The sequence below is a fragment of the Terrapene carolina genome, unplaced genomic scaffold (genome assembly GCF_002925995.2).
Source record: "Terrapene carolina triunguis isolate 2854851 unplaced genomic scaffold, T_m_triunguis-2.0 Scaffold120, whole genome shotgun sequence".
Classification (NCBI taxonomy): domain Eukaryota; kingdom Metazoa; phylum Chordata; order Testudines; family Emydidae; genus Terrapene; species Terrapene triunguis.
This window is the reverse complement of record NW_020664471.1, coordinates 10,230,213-10,239,583: the sequence shown is the minus strand read 5'-3', so window position 1 is coordinate 10,239,583 and position 9,371 is coordinate 10,230,213. Positions and strand designations below refer to the sequence as shown.

Genomic DNA, 9,371 nt, shown 5'->3' with positions numbered 1-9,371 from the left:
TAGTCTTTTTTTTTTTAGAAACAGTATTTAAGTTGGACCTCATTATCTCCAGACTGATTCTGGCCTGCATATTTATACCTGCCTCTGGAAATTTCCACCACATGCGTCTGACGAAGTGGGTATTCACCCACGAAAGCTTATGCTCCAATATGTCTGTTAGTCTATAACAGGTGTCCCCAACTCGATGCCTGCGGGCGCCATGGCACCCGCTGGGGCGTCTAAGTGCGCCCGCGTACTAGCCGGCGGACGAGCTTCCGCCGAAATGCCGCCGACAAGCAGCGTCATCCAGCGGCATCGCCGCCAAAATGCTGCCGATTTGGCGGCAACACCTATTGACGTTGCCGTTTGTCGGCGGCATTTCGGTGGATGCTCGTCTGCCGCCACGGTCCGTGGCTCGAAAGGTTGGGGACCACTGGTCTATAAGGTGCCACAGGACTCTCTGTTGCTTTTTACAGATCCAGACTAACACGGCTACCCCTCTGATACTTGGTATTTAAGTTGTAATTCAGCTATGAACACTTTCAGCATAAACAATGTTAAATAGTGTTTTAAATTAACATTTCTCCTCATCATCATTTGCAACTGTGACAGATAGTTGTCAGGTCCCTAATTCTTATATTTAGTTTTTAGCAAAGTTTACAGACCGGTTAACTAATGGCAACAATCGAATTTAAGCAAGTTTTCATTTTTAAAAAATTTCAAATAGCAGGTATTTAACTGTCTGTCCAAGATCGTATTAATCTTGCTAATAATGTCACTTAAACCCATGAATGTTTTAAATAGAAGTCCACTTCTGATCAGACATATTCAAGCCCTCATCTTTAGGAAACCTGGTGTACTAACTGTGATTGATTTTTAGCATCAAAAAACTCTTAATGGAACACAGGCTTCCCATGCTGCTAAAAAACTGCATTTTGAAATGTTTTAATTTATTAACATTTGGAAACTTGTTTGAAAGGAATAATTAAACTTGTCAAAGGAGGAAAGATTTTGTTGAAAAAATTTAAACACTACTCAAATCATTAAAATGTTCAACCAATAAAACATTAACTTTTGTTCTTTAGCATTAGATGGAATGCCCCATAGTTGCTTCACCCAATTACTACAGCTACAAAAAAGGAAAGGAAAACATTTAGAAGTTAGCAAATGATTTTTACGTACATCTTAATGAAAAACACGTCGCTTTGTCTCTGCTTATTGTTTCAAGAGGCATCACAACTTGATTTATGTAACAGCAGACAGCATCTGACATGATACTAAACATCAAGCTTAAATACGGTATTGCAAAAAAGCTGATGTGCTTTCTGAGTTAAACTAATGCACACAAAAAATATGCATAACCTAGTAAGCCTACTGGGGACTCTAGATTCTGTTTACTTTGTCTTAATAGGTTCCCGTTCCAACCATCGCACCCTGACTTTTTGTTTATAGTGATATTCCTTTAGAAAGTCTTGCAACATTGATGGTAAAGGGAGGCCATCAATTCCATCATACGTAGTGCACCTGCAGATTACTGCCCGGCAGATATACTGCAGACTAAAAGGAAAAGTCCTGTTCAGAGATACAGTAAGTAATGGTTCAAAAAACATGCAAGAGCTAGGGTCTTTATAGTGTTCTAGAAGTCCTGTAACAGTGGAGGAGTGAAATACACAGGGATCATGAGCATCAAAACTAAAATTGTGATTCCATTGCTCAATACGTGCATGGAGGGATCTGTTGTAACGACGGAAGCTCACAGAGAAGAGGTAGTCCTCTTGTGCAGAATCCCTGAGCAAAAAAGTGCCTTCAGGTTTGCCTTCCAGAAGTGCCTCTGCCTCATAACGGTCCATCACACCCCAATAACATGGGTTACCTGTTATTTGAAGTAAGTCTGGCACAAGGCAGTGTATGTAATCAATCTGAGTATGTACTTTCCAAGCCCCTTGTCTGCTGCTATGGCCATGGCTCTCTCCAGACACCTGACGTTGCTTTTGCCTGCGTGACTGCAAGCAGAGGGTTGTTGTGTCCTCTTCAGAATCACAGTTTCCCTGTAGTGTTGCACTATTGTCCCCAGTCAGCTCAGTCATACCCGGGGCTAACTTTGGTCCCAGTTTATATAATGGATTAACCTGTGCTGTAGCTTCAAAAGTATGTATTTGGGCATTAGGAGGGGGGTCAACCCCTTCTTCAATACTAAGCCTACGTCTCTCTCTAAGTCGGTCTTCTTCATCTTCTGCAGAAATCAAGGAAGGATCAAATGTATCAAAAAAAGTTGAATGAGGGCTCACAGGAGCTGTATGTTGCTTAATCAGATGCCACTTTTGGGCAAGATCAGATCCAGCAGGGAAAGGACATTTCTCAAGCATTAATTCAGAGAGATGAATCTTTCTTTTATTAGAAAAGAGAGGTTTGGACTGTTTGCTATAAGTTCTCATGGGAAAACATAACCCAACGGTATCCTGAAGCCGCTGTCGCAGAGTACGGCTGCCTACAGTCCTGTTTGATACGCTGTCCATATCATGAACAGAGCTCACACCGTATCTTCGCTCCCGCCTTTGCAAGCCGCTTCGTGTTCGACCAAATCTTTTATCATTCTCCAAGGAGCTTTGGGTTTTAGTAGAACAGGAATGTTTCTTCTTCCCACCCCAAGGAGCATGCCGAGAGTAGGAATCCCTTTGTGCAAGTCTCGTTCCTGTGGCAACACACGAGTCATTATCTTTCTCAATGCTTATTTCGACAATCTGAGGGATGTCAGTGACACAATTCTGATTTCTCCTCACTGAATTCTTTGAAGGACTTAAACCCAGTTGTAAGGCAATGTTCTCTCTTAAAGGGCTGCTTGGTTGCTGCGGAGCCAAATCGGGTACATGGATACTTCTGTCTTTAACAGATGAACATTGAGTGGAGTCTACATCTATGTTTTCATTTCGGTTTCCACCTTCATGATTGAAGAGATTCTGGCATCTGTATTTGAAGTTGTTCCACATCTTGCCCACTTGATCCATGGATTATGTTACCTAAATTCAAAGAGGGGATGAAGAGATTTTAATCAAAAAGTTAAAAAAATTAAAAATAAAGATACCGATTCAATTAATAAAACAAAAACATTCAAATGAGTAAGTTAGAGGTATGGAGAAGATATAGTTAGCTGAAAGCTAGGAAAGTTATAGTGCCTGCATAGTTCTGTGGTGCTATACATGTTGCAGTATTCGCACATTAGGAAACAAGCATAGAAAAGAATGCAGTCAAGCACAAGTGACTTGTTTCCAAAAAAAGTATAATAAATAATATCTCACCTTACAAAAAGGCCCCCCACCTCGCCACAAAATAGCCAAAAGCCCACAAAAGCATTAATGGAGGAAACAAACATAATGCTAAGTTTTCCATTTTGGTATTTATATTTGATGGGTACTTAAACATCCATATAGAAAACCATGAAAGAACTATATAAAGCCACTATTGCAGAGGTTAATTGTGTATTCAAACCTAAAGTTTGTTGTTTATATTTTTTAATTACAATATATTTAAAGTTTCCAAGTCTTTATCTTGAGTGTCATATATTAGGTAACTGACTCCCTGAGAGAGTTTCCAAGAAACTGTAGCAAAACAAATAATGAAAAATTAAGGATAAAGCCATTGAGTAGACTCCAGCAGAGCAGTTAAGAAATCAGGCAAACACACACTTTCCATCCCTGAAAGAGCAGTGGCCCTCTCTGCAAAAATAGTTAGATTCACAAACTAAACTGAAAAGTCAGGCCATGGTACAGAAAGTTTCAAGCTGTATTTAACAGACGTGAGAACTCAGACTTCAAAATTCAAAGTTTTGATAGTAAGAATACAAAGCTGACGAGTCAATTCCCAGGAGAAGCAGCAAGATACTCACAAAAGCTTATAGTTAGAAGTTGACTCTTAAGCAAAGCCTCAACTATGAAATGCCTAACAAAAAACAGCATTTCTCAGTGATTATTTTAAAAAACAAAACCAAAAACAAGGGAGAAGACCATGGAACTTCTGTTTTTACCTGTAGCATTATACAGAACCAGCTCTGCAGAGGGAGCAAGAGGACACAGCCACCCATTTTCCAAAACATTGACAAAAACTAATACAAATATTAGCAGCATCCACACTGCAGTTGCTGCTTTAAAAGTCAAATTTGATAACCTAGAATCAAGGCACGAAGAACATGGGAGCTGCCTGGAATATTTTAATGAATCATGTGTTCATCTAGGTTGATTACTATTGTATTGTTTGCTACCAAAGAGAGTTAATTTCTGCTACACTGGGCAGAAAGACAATGGCTTTATTCAAAAGATAATACAAGTATCAAGTCTCTCTAGTGACTCCAAGGAAAGGAAAAATCAAGGTGGAAGAAAATGGGAACAAAGGACTTGAGAATTGTTAGGGTATGTCTACACTAAAAAATTAAGTTGACCTATATTAGGTCGACTTACAGGTGGTGCATGTCCACATTACCCTCCTAGGCTTGGGCTGCCCACTGCTCCCTGCCAGAAGCAGACTCAGGCCGTCCAGCTCTCCAGGGGAGCAGGGGGCAGCTGGGCTCTTGCTGCCCGGCTTGGTTTCTTGTCAATTTCACTGCTCCACTGGCGCTGTGAAATTGACAAGAGAGCTAACAGCCAGTGTAAGTAACACTGTGTCCACCCAGACACTGCCTGGCCCTAACTACACGGACGTAAGCCTCTTATGGAGGTGGAGTTATGTCGTCTGTGTAGTAGGGTACTTACATTGGTGGGACAAGACTGTAGTGTAAACTTTGATGTAATTAGGTCGATGTAAGCTGCTTTACGGCAACCTAAGTGTGTAGTGTAGACCAGGTCCTAGAAATAGCAGCCTTGAGACACAGACACAGGGTCTGTGGAGAAAGACTAACTTGGTCCACAAGAGAACTGGGGGTTTGGGGAGCAAGGAGGGGAAGTTGTTATACAAAGGCTAAGCTGGGCCTACCTAAGTTTTGAGGAAAATGCTAAACTTAGCTAAGACAATGGGTATTTAGGCTTGTTTTTTAAAACCCCCCCCCCCGATTAAAAAAAAAAATCTATAGGAATTTAGCAAACAAGCTACTCTCTGCCACTGCATTTTGATACTGTTCACAGCTCCCTGAGGGAAGTCTTTAGCAGGAGCCAAATCCAAACCCACTAGGTAACAAGACTGGTAAACAGGGGTGTTTGTAGCCTGGAGACCCAGTCTAAGAATGGGATGAGTCAAGGAATTCTCCTCAGAGAAGTGTAGGCGTGGGCCTGTCACTTGAAAGAGTTGCTCACAGAGACATTGAGTCAGGGATCAAATGTATAGTTTAACCTTGTGTCACAGTTCCAGAGTAAAACTTGGAGCACCCTACAGGTTGATGTGGGAGCCCCAAGCAACAGAAGCTTCTGCTAAAACATCTTGAGAAGGAATAAAAAGAGCAAGCCAGTAGTCTTCATACAACTTCATAAAAAAAAAATATAAGCATTGAGTGGAGATTCTGGAAAGATCAAATTAGAGCTAAAATGTTAATACTTATTAGGCTCCCTGAAATTGCTGGAACAAACTATCTAGAACACTGGGTCCCCAATGCTCGGCAACTACATAGTGCTAAAGATCCAACCTAGTAAAAGAGCATATAAGATTAAAAAAAGGAGAGAAAACAAAGTTCACTGAGAAAGGAGAGACATTATTGTTTATCATTATGGACATAGATGACAATTTTAGCAGCTGCTAGGAAAGCAAAGAGAGAGTTTATTAAGAATCATAGAATATTAGGGTTGGACGAGACATCAGGAGGTCATCTAGTCCAACCCTCGGCTCAAAGCAGGACCAACCCCAACTAAATCATCCCAGACAAGGCTTTGTCAAGCCGGGCCTTAAAAACCTCTAAGGATGGAGATTCCACCACCTCCCTAGGCAACCCATTCCAGTGCTTCACCACCCTCTGAGTGAAATAGTTTTTCCTAATATCCAACCTAGAATTCCCCCACTACAACTTGAGACCATTGCTCCTTGTTCTCAATGGTAGCAGATGACAGAACAGCCTAGCTCCATCCTCTTTGGAACCTAACCTAAAGAAGATCCTATAAACTTCTCCCCTTATTTAAGCTTAACAGAATAAACACAAAGAGGAGGGAATAGGTCCCTTTTTGGAAAGCCTTTAAAACAGCAAGACTTTTTACCTTAACTTCAGGCCAAGCATACAAAAGAAATGTTTATGAGGGTGCAATGAATTCAGAATTGCATTTTCTAGGCAAGTTGATTTACGAAGATAACACATGGGATGTTGTCCAGGATTCAAAACGATACAGACCTAGAGAGTGACATATTTTACTTCCTGTAAGGCTATTAGTTAAGTCATGTAAACTAAAATGGATAAGTCTGATGTGTTTGAAATTTCTTGTAACTAGTATGTGGGCTGCAAGTTCCTCCCTATAGCTATCCCTGAAGTGATTGCAGGTATGCAGAAAGTGGACTCTTAAATTGGTGCTCTGAGAATTAGGTCCAGAGATTAGTTGCTTCTAAGGCCGGGTCCACACTAACCCCCCCACTTCGAACTAAGGTACGCAAATTCAGCTACGTTAATAACGTAGCTGAATTCGAAGTACCTTAGTTCGAACTTACCGCGGGTCCAGACGCAGCAGGCAGGCTCCCCCGTCGATGCCGCGTACTCCTCTCGTCGACAGCGAGCACTTCCGGGATCGATCCGGGATCGATCTAGACAAGACGCGATAAATCGATCCCAGAAGATCGATTGCTTATGGCCGGACCAGGAAGTAAGTGTAGACCTGCCCACAGTGGTGTTAAATATAATGGATACCATTCTTACTCAGGAAAGACATATAAACCACTATGTCCTGTCTTGAGACTGTATCTCACCATGTATGTTCTGGACTCCTTTCCCAAGCTGCGGATAACATGATTACTAGAAAAAGAAAGACAGTTAAATGATATTTTTAGTAAGCTTAAATTTCTAGGTACAGATATATATTTTAAATTTGCCACCTGACTATCAAGAGACTTTACAATAAAGTATATTTAATTTATATATGCAATGGCTTATGTTCAGACAGTTTATCATACCAAACAAAAACCTTGAAGGTTTTTCCTTTTTTTAGTGAGACAGGACTTTGCAGAAGATCCCAAAATGGATCTTTTTAAACAGATCAAGACTAGAAGCATCTGGATCCTTGAGGCTGCTGAAGCTATGGACATACTTGTATAGACCTTGTGGAAAATGTTGCTATATATTTGGTCTCATCTAAAAGCAGTGGTTTCCAGGCTCTGATCTGCAGAAACACTTGGTGGCCTGAAGAGCTAGCTGATCACTTGTTGCTGGCTCTCCTTATCTCCAGCTGCTACATCACATCAAAAGGCAGCTAAAAATATATATTTTCCTACTATTACTCTTCCAGGTAAGCAATTGCTGTAGCTGCCACAAGGGTGTTATTCATTGTAAAGCAGAGGGGGTGGTGACCCATGCACTTAAAATATGGGAAGGAAGGTTAGCCACAAGAAAATCTACTTAAGATGAGGTCACACTATACTATGAAGTTTAGGGGTAGGTTCTCCAAAATGATGGTGTATGTTTCATTTCAGCTATCCAAGAATCGGTAAGAGGATTTCAGGAGAACAGTACTCATAATTCTCTCAGCTGCTAGTTAGAATTTCAATGGCAACAGGCAGGAGTAACAATTGAATGATTTAATCTACTGCTTCCTTACCCCAAACCCCCAGCCTGTAGTAGTAAGAGTGAGACTGAAATATTACTGAATTACAAGGGAATTATTTGAATAAAAGGCAGATTTATCAGAATCAGGAATGTGGCATAGCAGTTAAGGAATCCAAAAGATATGAATATTCATAGATGGAGCTACAGAACAAGACCAGAGTGATTAAAAAGACCCGATTTTCAAAAGCTTTAAGCATCTTCACTTCCCATTCACTTGAGTGGGAACTGAGGTTGCTCAGCACGTCTGAAAGTCAGGCCACCAGTGAAAATCAAAGATTTTCCAACACATCCTTCCCCCAAAACAACCCCTCCAAAGAACCGCAAATATAAAATAGTGGTAAAACCTGAATTAAACTGGGGGGCAGAAAACCTGTTTAAATATAAAACTATGAAAGAAGTGCTAGACAGACAGGTTTTTATGATTTTTAGAGGGAATGCATATCTGCCTTACACAAATGAAAGTCCTATGTTACTTAAAACATTTGCTCTACTGAATACATTTGGCAGAGAGGCGGATTACACACGGTTTTAATTCATTAAAACCTAAAAAATGCATGGCATCTTATCTTGAAGCTTTGGATTTAACAATATTTTTATTTAAACCTTACCTGTCTCCCCTTCATTCTTCAAACCTGCTCCAGAAGGTGAAGGAGCAACTCACTTCCTATAAGTCAACGCTATTAGCTGCTTTGATGTAGGCCTGGTATGCAAGCCTTTCTGAGACCACCATGCAGAATGGCTACTTTGGTAACCCATCTTAGCTAATGGAAGAGAGTTTTTGGAACTTGAGCACTTGTCAGAGTTAAAGTTTTATGTCCCATATTGGAACAAGGCTCGAATTAGTCTTCAAATAGTATTTAAAGCCTGATTCAAATAATTTCAGATGCTTAATTTTAAAGTTCAACAGATTTTCTGTTTCCAGGGTTTCTTGGGCTGGCACTACATTGACAAAACATGGATTACTTCTGCAGCAGCTCAAAAGCCATCTCCATAAAAAGTTAACATTGCCAGTAGTTTTTGTTTTGGTTTTTTTGCTTGGGTGTAAAACACCACCCTACAATTTGCCAGAACTTGCCAATCTTCTGGAATGTATTTGCTATCAGTGATCTTCACTGCAGTGCAGTACAGTTATTAAACAACCCTCAAATCGCTTTTATAAAATAGATAAGCAAGAGAATTACTTCTACTACACATTCTTGAGTTTTCACTACCTGTTATGTGTAGTCACTTACACCTGTGTAAAATGAGCACACAGTGAGTGTAAAATGCTAGCATCATAATGTTTCACTGTAATATCATGTTTTACTCCCACTTTGCACAAGTGCATACAGATGTAAGTGAGACATTCGATACCTTGGGGGAGCGCCCTGTAACCCCCATATTTCTCATTTATATATATAATTGTAATCTTGCATATAAAGCAGGCCATATGAGGTATCAGGGGAAAGGTTATGATCTGCTGAAAGTTATTTTTCTATCCATGTATGTATATCATTAATGCATATGAAATTATGAAAATTGTGTTGTATGGTTGTCACTAAAACATGCTGTAAGTTGGAGAATCAGCCAGATATTAACTCCCCAGAGGCAACAACAAAGTAACCAATGCCCAGGCAGGGTGTCTAAACAACCCATCGCCAGCCATTGTCCAGCAAGGGAGCTACAATGCAATGAC

At 40.4% G+C, this 9,371-nt stretch overlaps 1 protein-coding gene across 3 annotated transcripts in view; it reads right to left on the bottom strand.

The window, feature by feature from the left end:
- Nucleotides 1-418: 418 nt before the first annotated feature.
- SOCS5 (suppressor of cytokine signaling 5) overlaps nucleotides 419-9,371 on the bottom strand; it is a 41,056-nt gene continuing 32,103 nt past the window's right edge. The window contains exons 2-3 of one of the 3 annotated variants that reach the window (XM_026652537.1): nucleotides 6,844-6,889; nucleotides 419-2,996 (exon numbers count right to left, since the gene is read on the bottom strand). In XM_026652537.1, the coding sequence (XP_026508322.1) occupies nucleotides 1,374-2,984 (1,611 nt within the window). In that variant the 5' untranslated portion in view covers nucleotides 2,985-2,996; nucleotides 6,844-6,889 and the 3' untranslated portion in view covers nucleotides 419-1,373. Of the gene's footprint in view, nucleotides 2,997-6,146; nucleotides 6,215-6,843; nucleotides 6,890-9,371 lie in introns of those variants that run through there. The other 2 variants (XM_026652538.1, XM_026652536.1) reach the window with 2 other exon arrangements.